This window comes from Entamoeba dispar, genomic scaffold (assembly GCF_000209125.1).
Source record: "Entamoeba dispar SAW760 scf_1105229461103 genomic scaffold, whole genome shotgun sequence".
Classification (NCBI taxonomy): domain Eukaryota; phylum Evosea; order Mastigamoebida; family Endamoebidae; genus Entamoeba; species Entamoeba dispar.
The window spans coordinates 13,229-25,690 of record NW_001854525.1 but is presented as its reverse complement, the minus strand read 5'-3'; the positions used below and the strand labels follow the sequence as shown (position 1 = coordinate 25,690).

At 26.6% G+C, this 12,462-nt stretch overlaps 5 protein-coding genes across 5 annotated transcripts in view, besides 25 other annotated features; 3 read left to right on the top strand and 2 right to left on the bottom strand.

The window, feature by feature from the left end:
- Window positions 1–20: 20 nt before the first annotated feature.
- Window positions 21–48: a sequence feature (AT_rich).
- A 105-nt stretch (window positions 49–153) lies between these two features.
- Window positions 154–259: a sequence feature (AT_rich).
- An 80-nt stretch (window positions 260–339) lies between these two features.
- Window positions 340–368: a sequence feature (AT_rich).
- A 111-nt stretch (window positions 369–479) lies between these two features.
- Window positions 480–639: a microsatellite.
- A 24-nt stretch (window positions 640–663) lies between these two features.
- Window positions 664–693: a sequence feature (AT_rich).
- Window positions 694–850: 157 nt separating this feature from the next.
- Window positions 851–981: a sequence feature (AT_rich).
- A 122-nt stretch (window positions 982–1,103) lies between these two features.
- Window positions 1,104–1,192: a sequence feature (AT_rich).
- A 47-nt stretch (window positions 1,193–1,239) lies between these two features.
- Window positions 1,240–1,438: a sequence feature (AT_rich).
- An 11-nt stretch (window positions 1,439–1,449) lies between these two features.
- Window positions 1,450–1,629: a microsatellite.
- Window positions 1,630–1,972: 343 nt separating this feature from the next.
- Window positions 1,973–2,088: a sequence feature (AT_rich).
- A 60-nt stretch (window positions 2,089–2,148) lies between these two features.
- Window positions 2,149–5,094, top strand: EDI_260580 (uncharacterized protein; the record flags this gene model as incomplete). Its single annotated transcript, XM_001738100.1, has 2 exons — window positions 2,149–2,268; window positions 2,332–5,094. 2 exons carry the CDS (start codon window positions 2,149–2,151, stop codon window positions 5,092–5,094), a joined length of 2,883 nt encoding a protein of 960 aa, XP_001738152.1.
- Window positions 3,535–3,623: a microsatellite.
- Window positions 3,736–3,813: a microsatellite.
- Window positions 3,894–4,052: a microsatellite.
- Window positions 4,082–4,263: a microsatellite.
- Window positions 4,274–4,455: a microsatellite.
- Window positions 4,466–4,551: a microsatellite.
- Window positions 4,562–4,740: a microsatellite.
- A 7-nt stretch (window positions 5,095–5,101) lies between the features above and the next one.
- Window positions 5,102–5,133: a sequence feature (AT_rich).
- Window positions 5,134–5,926: 793 nt separating this feature from the next.
- Window positions 5,927–5,971: a sequence feature (AT_rich).
- A 60-nt stretch (window positions 5,972–6,031) lies between these two features.
- Window positions 6,032–6,096: a sequence feature (AT_rich).
- Window position 6,097: 1 nt separating this feature from the next.
- Window positions 6,098–6,140: a microsatellite.
- A 22-nt stretch (window positions 6,141–6,162) lies between these two features.
- Window positions 6,163–7,050, top strand: EDI_260570 (inositol monophosphatase, putative; the record flags this gene model as incomplete). The annotated part of the gene is made up of 1 exon (XM_001738099.1): window positions 6,163–7,050. The coding sequence occupies one exon, from the start codon at window positions 6,163–6,165 to the stop codon at window positions 7,048–7,050; it is 888 nt and encodes a 295-aa protein (XP_001738151.1).
- Window positions 7,051–7,116: 66 nt separating this feature from the next.
- Window positions 7,117–9,720, bottom strand: EDI_260560 (uncharacterized protein; the record flags this gene model as incomplete). The annotated part of the gene is made up of 1 exon (XM_001738098.1): window positions 7,117–9,720. One exon carries the CDS (start codon window positions 9,718–9,720, stop codon window positions 7,117–7,119), a length of 2,604 nt encoding a protein of 867 aa, XP_001738150.1.
- A 2-nt stretch (window positions 9,721–9,722) lies between these two features.
- Window positions 9,723–9,857: a sequence feature (AT_rich).
- A 107-nt stretch (window positions 9,858–9,964) lies between these two features.
- Window positions 9,965–10,006: a sequence feature (AT_rich).
- A 360-nt stretch (window positions 10,007–10,366) lies between these two features.
- On the top strand, window positions 10,367–11,356 carry EDI_260550 (uncharacterized protein; the record flags this gene model as incomplete). Its single annotated transcript, XM_001738097.1, has 1 exon — window positions 10,367–11,356. One exon carries the CDS (start codon window positions 10,367–10,369, stop codon window positions 11,354–11,356), a length of 990 nt encoding a protein of 329 aa, XP_001738149.1.
- A 54-nt stretch (window positions 11,357–11,410) lies between these two features.
- Window positions 11,411–11,455: a sequence feature (AT_rich).
- Window positions 11,456–11,490: 35 nt separating this feature from the next.
- EDI_260440 (ATP-dependent transporter, putative) overlaps window positions 11,491–12,462 on the bottom strand; it is a gene marked incomplete at both ends in the record, with an annotated part of 1,095 nt that continues 123 nt past the window's right edge. The window contains one exon of the mRNA XM_001733359.1: window positions 11,491–12,462. This exon is cut by the window's right edge and continues 123 nt beyond it. Coding sequence (XP_001733411.1) covers window positions 11,491–12,462 — 972 coding nt within the window.
- Window positions 12,070–12,100: a sequence feature (AT_rich).

Here is a 12,462-nt window from a genome sequence, read left to right as displayed (position 1 = left end):
AATAACATTCATTAAATAGCATTAAATAAAATAAAAAGAATTAATTAACTTGTAGAGATGTGAGATAATTGATGAATCAAAGATACTTGTTCATCTAAGAATTGTAAATTTTGATATTGAATCATATTATTATCTCATATACTTCTTTTCATCATTTTAAATTATTAATTTTATATTGTAAATGATACATATTTATTTTACTGATTAATTGACATTAAATATAATATTGAATATATTAGAAATAATAAAAATAAAAATAGAATCTAACTTATATAACATATCAATTATATATCAGTACAAGAAATCAATATAAAATAAAAGTATTGACACACTACACTCAAATAAATTTAAATAAAAGATATATAATTGAAAACATAACATCAGAAAAATGAGTTTTTTAAAAAAAAGTAAAAAGAAAAAATTTAAAGAGATAATACAGAATATATTCATATCTAAAAAGTGTATAGAAAATGTGTAATAAATAAAATGGTGAATATAAATAAGAAAAGAAAGAAGAACAAAGATATGATAAGAGAAAGAAAGAGAAAAAAAATAAATTTAGAAAAAATAAAAAAAAATCATTATTAAAAATGAAAATAAAGTTGAAATTAAAAAAATTAGAATAAAGAGTATAAAATACTGGAATTAGTATGTAATTATCTCATTATAATTATTATTTACATTTAATAATATCTGTTATCATAATCATTTATAAGGTAATTAAAAAGTTAAGTGTTTGAAATATCATTTTCTTATTCTTTTTTCTTTGTAAATATTACATTCTTATTTTCATGGTAACAATACTTTAGTATTTTTATCATTTCAACTAATACTTTAACACATACTAATGTATTTTATATTAATTTATAAACATTTAAATATGTAAAATGATTCGAAATGTTATTATTTTTAACTACTATTTATTTTTTTTCTGATATCTAATTATTAACTCATTAATTTAATATAATATCTATTATATTACATTATTCAATAGTTATTAGTGTCATAACTGTTTTATTTATTAGTTATTCTTTGCTCTTTCATTCTAGTTAATATAAACAATTTTATTATTACATTCAAAGATCTAATTAGTTTATCATTCCATTATTTATTATTTAAACATTATAACAGAATACTTGTTTATATTATAATTTAGAATATAACCGTTATAATAAAATCAATTATTTTATTTCCCAGTTAATATTTAAATAAACTCCTTCTATTTAAATTCATTCTTTCTATTATTTTATGTTTTATATTATCTCTTCTAATTAATAAATTAATTTAACTTATATTGTGTTTTTATTTACTTAGTATCATTTTTTTGATGGAAATTAATTCTTTATATATATTTTAATATAATGTATTAAAATAATTTTCAAATTTATCATTACCATAAAAATATTTTTATATATTAATACTTGAATATTATTAAATACAATAATGTTATTTGGTTTTTACTGGTTCATTTATTTTACTATTCTTTATTTCATTTTTTTATCTTATTGCTAATAATTTATTCATTATCTTTGCTTTTAATTACATAAATTCTTTTTAATATGGGTTACCTATATCATATTGTTAATTTTTAGTTATTTCTCTTTTGTCTTTGTTATTATTGTTATGTTTTCTAAGCCTTTCATTATTTTTCTATTTCATCTTTTATTTATTGTTATTCTTTAAAATTTGTTATCACTGTTATAACCAGTTTATTTTCACCATTTCTATTTGTGTTCTTTTGATTAAACAGTTGCTTTGATTATTTTATTTCAAATACCTTGGTTGTTTATTCTATTCTTTGTTCTTCTTTCATCATCTTGCTGTCTATTACCATAAACTCTTATTTACTTTGTGTAAATATCATTATACAGTAATTCCTTTTTCTTGGTTAATAACTTTTATCACAAAATAATTGTTATTCATTGTATTTATTCTTTTTCATTATTTCTATTCTGAGTTGTAATATTTCATGAATTTATTGTAAAATAATTATCATTTAAGTTTTATTTAAATCTTATTAAATCATTTTTTTGGAAAGAATAAGAAAAAATAGTTAAATATATAAAATTAATAATTTTGTTTTTAATAGAGCTAAAATAAGAAAATTACCAATAGAACTAGGAAGATCTTTGAAATAGAAAAGAAAAGATGGAAAAAAGAGTAAATGAATTATATCAACGAGCAAAAGCAGATGAAGATTTTATTACAATCTCACAACTGGCAAAGGAATACCAAATTCCAGATGAGCTCAGAGTTGAATTATATGAAGTTTGTTTAGAGAAAGTATAAAAAGATATATAAAACTAAAACAAAGACTCACAGTAAACTTAGTATTTAATTCCAAAAGTAGATGGTATTGAGTGTAAGGTACAAAGAGAAATGGGAGAACTTATCACAATTGAAGAATATCTCACAAAGTTTGAATTATCAAAAGATAAAATTGATGACGCAAAGAAGACAGCACTATATCTCATTCATACAAACCCATGTCAATACTATGAAGAGATTGTTTTATTTGTGTTGGTTATGGAAAAAATTATGGGAAGAATCGACTTACCTTTTATACAGAGGATTTATAATAGCTATATGGGATTTTGCATTAATTTACTTCCACGAGGATGGCATGGATTATTATCATTAACACATATGATCTTGTTATATTATTTCCCTGATGTTACTATTCATCTGGATAAAATGAAATTGACAACGGATAAATTACTTCGTCGATTCATTTTTAATTTAAATGTTAAAATGTGTAAAGACTTTAAAGCAATTCTGACTCTTTTAGATGGAATATTCACATTCCAAAATAAAAATCTTTATTTCTATATGATAGTTGCTATTTACGAAGACATGGGAAATCAATTGAAAACACTTCAGACACAAGAAGAGGTTCTTAACTTTATCACATCAAAAAGTTATACATCTGATGAAATTAAGATTCTTCTCTCAATTGCTAAATGTTATTTAGCCAAAAGTCCAGCCTCCTTTAATGGATTAATTAATGGGTGTTTGAATAATACACCTCAATTCAAACAATGGTACACTGCTAACATTTCAGAAGCATTTGTTGTCTCACTGACACCAACCGATATTGTAAATTACACCCTACTATTTAAACAACCACTCCAAATGATAGATGTTCGATCAAATGAACAGTACCAACAAGGACATTTAACACATGCAATTTCATTAGAGATTGATAATCAAAAGAAAGAAAATATAGAAAAAATATTTTCAGAATTGACACAGAAACAACCTGTAGTGTTCTACGCATCTGGAGAAGGAAGTAATCCCACAGTAAAAGAAATGGCTATCTTGTGCTATGAACTATACAGTAGAGGTTATAAGAGAGTAGGAATTATGGTTGGAGGATATAAAATGTATCATAAATACTTTATTGAAGGGAGCTTAGGATTTGAAATAGAAAATCATAATACACTGAAATGTCCTGCATGTCTTGGTGTCACAGGAGGATTATTTTCACGATTTAAAAGAGGAGAAGTAAAGGAGAACACAGAAGGAATTAGAGATGAACGAAAGAAAGATGGAGAGAAAGAAAAAAAGGAAAGCGACAAAGAAGAAAAACAAGAGATTAAAGGAGAGACAGAAGGAAAAGAAGACGATGGGAAAATCAAAGTAGAAAAAGAACAAACAAAGTCAAGATGGGGAAATTCATTCAGGCAAACACTACGATGGCTAACAGAAGAACCTAATAAGGAAAAAAAGAGTGATGAAGAAAAGAAAGAAGAAACAGCAGAAAACCAAGAAGAAGAAAAACAAGAAGAAAAGAAAGAGGAAAAGAAAGAGGAAACCCAACAAGAAGAGGTCGTGGTATCTATCGACACAGACTCAATTAAGAAATCAGTAATGAGTTGGTTAGTTGGAAAACCAAAAGAACAAAAGAAAGACGAAGAAAATAAAAAAGAACAAGAAACAAGAATTGAAAAAGAAGAAACAAAGGAAGTAAGTAAAGAGTTAGAAAAGAAAGAAGAAGAGAAGGAGGCAATTGCACTTGAAGCAGAAAGAAAGAAGGAATTAGAAAAGGAAAAGCAACCAATAGAAATAGAGCCCCAAAAGAAAAAAGAAGGAGAAGAGAAATTAACTGAAGAAAGAAAAGTTAAAGAAGTAGATATTGAGGCACAAAAGAAAAAAGAGGAAGAAGAAAAAAGAAAAGGTACTGAAGAAGAGGAAAAGAAAGCCAAGGAAACAGAAGAAATAAAGCGTAAAGAAGAAGAAAAACGACTTAAGGAGGAAGAAGAAAAAAAGCGTAAAGAAGAAGAAAGAAAACAGAAAGCAGAAGAAGAAGAAAGACGACACAAAGAAGAAGAAGAAAGACGACACAAAGAAGAAGAAGAAAGACGACACAAAGAAGAAGAAGAAAGAAAACAGAAAGCAGAAGAAGAAAGAAAACAGAAAGCAGAAGAAGAAAGAAGACGTAAAGCAGAAGAAGAAAGAAAACGTAAAGAAGAAGAAGAAAGACGACACAAAGAAGAAGAGGAAAAAAAACAGAAAGCAGAGGAAGAAAGAAGACGTAAAGCAGAAGAAGAAAGAAAACGTAAAGCAGAAGAAGAAAGAAAACGTAAAGAAGAAGAAAGAAGACGTAAAGAAGAAGAAAGAAGACGTAAAGAAGAAGAAGAAAGACGACACAAAGAAGAAGAGGAAAAAAAACAGAAAGCAGAGGAAGAAAGAAAACGTAAAGAAGAAGAAGAAAGAAAACGTAAAGAAGAAGAAGAAAAAAAGAGGGCCAAAGAAGTAGCTATTGCTAAAGCCAAATCAGTAAACGGGTATTGTGAAAGTTTAATGAAAGAGAATAAACAATTTAAGTGCGTAAGGTGTAAAGGAAAAAGCAAAGAAGAGGCTATTTGTTTAGTTAGTAAAGAGGCAGTTGTTGTAATAACTCAAGAAAGAGAACAATGGGAAATTAAAGACCAAGTCATGTTAGACGATATAACACAAATTGTTAAAGTCACTAAAATTAAAGGACAAATCCGAATTAAATATGGAGGAGGAGAAAAAGAAAAACACATTTCACTGAATCTCGGAGATTTTGTAGATGATTTTATCAAAGAAGTCAACTCTAAAGCAAACTAAAAGGTTGAAATTTATTTTTTTTATGAATTTATTTAAAAAGAAAAATGATACGAAGAACTAATTTGAGTTATTGCAATTCTTTTCTTCTTTTAAAAAGGTGTTATTTATAAGCCAATTTTATTTGATTTCGTTTTTTAAATAACTCAACAAAAACTTATTTAAACAGTTCTTCTATAGTTTTGGTAAAACAACTTAAAAAATAAATATTAATCAATACTTAAGAAACAGAAAAATTGAACACTTTGATTGAACTAAGGAACAACTAAATATATTTACGGGATGTACCAAATTAATAAAGTTTTTAGTTATTTAGATTAGAGACAAATAAGCCATAAGGCATGACTGTTGGGAATAATTTGTTGTTGGGACAAATCCTGAATTATTTAATAAATGTATAAAAATATGTAGTATTTAACAAAAACTAATAGTGAGTGATTGTTAAATAATAAAACTATTGACCTTTTTTTGTTACCAAGACAGTCAGAGTAGAGAGAGAAAATCAAATAGATAAAACAGAAAATATATCAACTTTCTATCTAATAATTCAATAAATTCATTATATTATAAGTCAAATACAATTAATCTAATGCCTTCTCTAACAACATTGGTGAACCAGAACGAGAAGGTGAACGAGAATAACAAATTGGTAATAATGTTGGAGAACTTGAAGAAGATCGTGGAGTCACACGAAAAACAGGCAAACGAACATTTAATGTTTTTTGTTCCTTATCTTCTTGAATTGAGTTTAGTCTTTTGTGAGTAATAACTGAAGGCTTATGTTGAGGGGTGTTCATTTAGAAAAAAACAAGTAATAAGAAGAAGATGACAAATCTTTTTATTTTTAAATAATTAAAACAGTTATAAAAAGAATTATTATGACGTGTTTATTATTTTTGATCAATTATTTAAATTCCATTTGTAATTGAAAACATTTCACTAAAATTAAAATTTTTTGTTATTTAATTAATTTTTGTTAATTAAAAAATTTTTTTTTAATATTTTGAAAAATAAAAAAAAAAAAGAAAAAATAAAAAAAAAAAAATAAATTGTTTTATAAAAGAAAAGATAATGACTGAGGAAGAGTTAAATACTTATTTTAAGACAGTTATGCCATTAGTTAAAATAAGTGGCAGAATGATTAGAGATGCCTACTGTAAAATGCAAGTAACTATTGCTGGAAGTGATGACCATTTATTCACTACAGCCAACCCAAGTGTTCCAATGAATGAAAAATATGAAGAAGTTAAAAGTTTTACTAGTAAGTCATGTTCAATAGATTGGGTTACAGAAACAGACAAAGGGGTTGAACAATATTTAATATCATCACTACATGCTGCTTTCCCAACTCATAGATTTGTAGGAGAAGAAACTAATGACACTCACAAAGAACTAACTGATGAACCTACATGGATTATTGATCCAGTTGATGGAACGACTAATTTTGTTCATGGAATTCCAATGTGTTGTACATCAGTAGCATTATCTATTAACAAAGAAGTGGTTATTGGAATTGTATATAACCCAATTCAAGAAGAATTGTTTAGTGCAATTAAAGGAAGAGGAGCATTTATGAATGGGAAACAAATTCATGTAAGTCATACAACAGAAATCAATCAAGCAATTATTGGAACCAACCCAGGTTATCATCGTGAACATGAAACAATAGATGTTATGTTATTTAATCTAAATGAGATAATGACTAGAGGTGTTGCTGGAATAAAAATGTTAGGAAATGCTGCAATGGATTGTTGTTATGTTGCTTGTGGAAGAACAGATTGTTTTTATGAGAAATATTTATGTGTTTGGGATTATGCTGCTGCTTCACTAATTGTAAAAGAAGCTGGTGGAATTATAAGAACTATAAACAACATTAATCCCTTGTTATTGAATAAAAAGTTATTAATTATTGGTAACCCATCAATAGCAAATCAATTATTTGATATATTAAAACAATAATTTGATTTTTCTTTGGTTCTTCTTTATTATTTTTTATTTAGAACTTACACTTTAATTATTAATTCTTCATTCAATTATTGATTTAATTAATGATGCACTTAATCCACTCTCTTGTAACTCATTTATATCAAATTCTTCTTGAATTTTTTTTCCAATCTCTTTAACTTTCTCAGTTTCTCCAGAAGTATTTTGAACTATTTTAAGTCCAATAAGTTTCATTGTAATAATATATTTCTTTACTTCTTTACTCCAACTTTTTTCAATAGTTTTAATAATGAATTCAGCTTGAGTTGAACTGATAACACTTTCATTTGTTATTTGTTGAAGACTTAAAATCATTTTAAATCCTTCAAAAACAACATCAACAAAGCCAATTGTTTTAATAATATCATTTTGAGAAGTGACTTGATGATTAAGTTTATTAATTACAAGGCAATTTGAGATTATTTTTCTGATAATTTCTTGATAATTTTCTTTCCACATTTCATAGTTTCGTTTGATAGTGTCATTTATTACTTTCATTATATAATATGCAATCTCGATGTCACTGTCTTTCGTTTTTTCATTTATTTCAAGATAATTCATAACTCTTTCTTTTCTACTCCATAAGTACCATCTCATTTCTTTTTGACTTTTTAAAACCACTAATAATTCTTCATCACTTAATTCATGAGAGGTATAGTCTTCCTTCACTTTAAATCTCATTCTAAAAGTACCTTGAGTAATTTTTTGAACTACATTTATCATTGCTACTACAGTTTCAATGTTAGAAAATTTTTCTAGTTTATTATAAACTTCTGGAGTAAATAAAGATGAATATGTAATAGTAATACTCTTATTCATTTGTGAAGATATTATTAATTCAAGAATAGATGCAGCCAATTCTCTTGGGGAATAGTCAATCATTTCAAGAGCCTTTGAAACAAAAAGGTCTACATTTCCAGTTCCACCGTTTTCAATCCATTGATGTATTAACAAAACAACTATTTCTCCCATTTTCTCATTTACTGCTTGAAGAGCTTGATTCATAAGAACTTGGCTATCTCCACGGACCCCATATTTCTTAACTAAAGACGTAATTTTTTTCTGGTCATAGCAATGATCTACAACAGGTAATATTCCACCATTTTGAAAATAATATTCAATAATACTTTCTTCACGCTCTTCAATTCGTTCTTGAAGAATTGACTTTAACATTGGAATAAAGCAGTTTAAGTTGACTTGTAACTTACATTTTATTAAAACAACTACAAAGTCTCTTATTTCTTTGTGATCTCCAAATTTACTAATTAATTCTTCAATTTGTTGTTGAGTTAATAGACCAGAACCATCATAAACTGGATTAGATTCAACTAAATAACTAATTGGCTTGATCATTTCTACTGATTCAATAGGAAGAATATTTTTCTTAAGAGGGCCAATGAGAAATGGAGGACATTTTTGATCAAAAGTAATATATTTAAGTATTCTAATCAAAGACTTGGGATTATTATAATAGTAGTTGGGATGTGAAAAGACAAACGTTGCAATTGGTGTTGTTAATTCAATAGGGCTAAATTTAAAATATTCTACAGCACTAAACAAAATGTCAAGGTCTTCTGCACAACAAATTTCTTGTTTAAAAAGTAATAAAAAGTCTTGTTGCATGACTGAGATAATAGGGAGTAAAGGGTTTTTATCAAATGATTGTACAGAATCAATATAAACTTTCAATAAAAGAAGGTACTGTGATTTAAATCGGTAAAAGGGTAAGAGCATTTGGGTTGCCTTATTTTGTGAACAAGAAAGACCAAGAGAAACAAGACTAGAATATCCAAATTTTAGTCCTGAGAGTGCATTAATACTTGCAATACAAAGATCAAGAATTCCTTGTGAAAGACCTTTTCTGAATAATAATAAACACTGTGAATCATCGATTAAAGGTTTGTGAGATAATTTAGCGTATTTACCACAAAACCGAAGTAATGCAATAACACCATTGATATCACTACTTTCTATTAAACGGTTTAATTCAAGTTGGACAGTACAAGGGTTTTCTTTGAACATCATAAATGAAATGAAATTGTATGAATTTGGAAATAAGAACTTTCTTGCTGCAGTATATCTAACTGAAGGTATGACTTGTGGTTGATAAGATAAGGCAGAAAAGAGGGTTTGTAATGGCTCACAATTAGTTGAATTTTCAATTAAAGAATTCATTGAATCATTAGTTACACATTCTGCAACAAGAGAAAGAAGTTCAGGTAAACAATAGTCACAAGTAATAAATATAATTGTATTAAGTAATGACTCCAATAACAACGATTTTAGAGTTATTTTATCTAGGGTAGGAATAATTTGTTCTAAGGAAGAAGAAGCAGATAATATTCTATGATACTCAGCTATAATTAATGGAACTGTTTCTTTAAAATGTGACGTTGCTGGTAATGAAGTGATATGAAGTGCATGTGGTGAAATTGTAAGAATTTGATTTGGTCTATCTGTTCCAACGTATCGTGCCCCTGATAAAATCATTAACAACTCACATAAAATAACTGTTTGTGGTAGCATTTCTCCATTATCATTATTATATAACAACTGAACCAATTCATTGTAAGGAGGTTCTTCTTTTGGTAATTTTGGTATTGCTTTTCTAATAACTTCATATAACTGACTTTCAATTGATGCCATCGTTTAAATTTTAAAGTTTTTTTTGATTTTCTATTAATTTTATTTATAGTTATATAAAACAATTATATTTATTATAGAAATTTGTTTTTTAAATAAATTGGATTATTATGAAAAAATATGTTAAATTAATAAATAAACTTCTTCTAAAAATCTTTTTAATTTACAAAAAGAGTATTAGTGATATTTGTTTATGACTCTGTTTCACTAATTTGTTGAATGTCAAAAAGCTTAACAATTAACGTACTTAAAAATTAAGATAAAAGAATTTAAAATCTAAAATTTTAAAGAAAGATAGTTTAATGCTCACTAGTTCATCAAGAATTAGTATCTAATAATACCCAAAATACTATAACGATATTTTCATAGTATTTGTTATATCATCAATTAACATTTTTTCATTTTCATAAGGCTATTAGTACTTTCACTAAAAGTGTATAAGGTAAAGGTTTTTAAAAATAAAACTCTAAAAATATTTTTCATATCTAATAAACTAATTTTCTGAAAGTCTTTTAAAAGCCACTTGCCCAACTGAGCTCTTCTTTCTGGATTTCTTTTGTGCTTTTTATTTTTGAATTTAATTGGAGTAGTTTTTCCTTTAACTGAGATAAACTAAGGACTAAACAAGAAACTCAATAGTCACAAATCAATGAATTTCCTGAGGAATATAATTAATGGAATAAAAACAACATTTCTAAGAGATTCTAGTATTCCTAAATCAAGATATGTAATTTTAAATAAATTACACTCAGCTCGATTTAGTAAAGTGTATCATTGTAGATTAAGAGAGTCAGGAAAAGAAGTCTGTGTTAAAATTTATCAGGTTAGAGAAAAAGAACGGAATAATGAAGGATTAGAAATGCAAATATTAAATGAGATTAGTATATTAAGAAGAGTAAATCATCCATGTATATTAGGATGTTTGAATGTATACTTAACATCTCATCGAGCAGTGATGGAAATGGAATATATGAATGGAGGAGATTTGTTTGATTATCTTGTAAAGAATGGAATTCAAAATGAACGAGTAGTTCGACAAATTGCTATACGATTAATGAGTGCAGTGAAATATCTTCATAGTGTGAATATTACACATAGAGATATTAAATTAGAAAATATGTTACTTGAAAGATTCAATGACATTTCTTCAGTCAAACTTAGTGATTTTGGATTATCAGTTGAAACAGAAAAAGAAACATTAATGACAGATCAAGTAGGAACTTCTTATTATATGGCACCTGAATTATATCGAAGATTACCTTATGGTAATAAAATAGATTGTTGGTCATGTGGTGTTGTTATTTACAGTCTTCTTTATGGAACATTTCCATTTGCTGGTGAAGACCAAGAATTAGTTTCAAATATATTAAGAGGAAAAGTGAGATTTCCAAATGATATCAAAATATCTGATGATTGTAAAGATTTTATTTTAGGACTTTTAACTGTAAAAGCTTCTTCTCGTCTTTCTTCTCAGCAAGCTATTGAACACCCTTTTATTGATGGAAATGAAATATTAGGAAGTACACTCATAGAACATGGTAATCTTTGTAATTGTCATTCAGAAAGTCTCTTAAGTCAACTCACAACAACAACAACCAATGATTCGAGCCAAGATCAAAATTCTACTTCATATGAATGAAGTATTATTATTTAATTGTAAGATGTTTGTAATCATTTTCAATTTATCTTTCTCTTTTATAATAAAAATTAAAAATATAAAAATAGATTAAAAAAAAAACTTCGTTCATTTGAATACTTTTTTTTTTTTCATTTTTACTTAAAGATTTCAGCTCTTACATGACGTTTATATTCAACAATATCACCAGGGAATTTAGTGATAGTTTGATCATGTAAGTGCCAAATTTCATCACAAACTTGACTAATAAGACGTTCGTCATGGGTAATAATTAAAACACCACCTTGATATACAGCTAAAGCACGAGCTAATGCCTCAACAGTTTCAATATCTAAGTGATTTGATGGTTCATCAAGAAGTAATAAATGAGGTTGTTTATATGCTAAATCAGCAAATACAACACGAGACTTTTGACCACCAGAAAGAGTATCTAATCTTTGTAAAGAAGAATCACCAGTAATACCAAATTTACCTAAATGAGATCTTATTTCTTGAACTGTTTTTTCAGGATATTTATTTTGGAAGAATTGAATTGCATTCACTTTAAAATTTAATTGATCAACAAAATGTTGTGCAAATACTCCAATTCGTGCTTTACGATTTCTTTGAACTGTACCTTCTACAGGAGTTAATGCATCAATTAATAATTTAAGAAAAGTAGTTTTACCACATCCATTTCTTCCAACTAATGCAATACGACTTTCCATATTTAATGCAAAATTTAAATTTTTAAATAAAATTTTATTTGGTTCATATCCAAAAGTAATATCATGAAATGAAACAATATTAGAATCTAATGGTTCTACATCTGGGAATGTTAATGTTACTTCTGCATCATCAACAACAGTAGATACTTCTTTCATTTTTTCCATCATTTTAATTCTACTTTGAACTTGTGGACCACGAACAGCAGAACATTTAAATCTATCAATAAATTGTTGAATATGTTTTCTTTGTATTTGTTGAGCATCATATGCACGTTGTTGTTGTAATAATTTTTTTTGCATTGTTGCTTCAAATGTATCATAATCTCCTGGATAATATGTAAGTTTAAAATCTTTAAAATGAATAATATCTGTAACAACTGAATTTAAAAATTGTCGTTGATG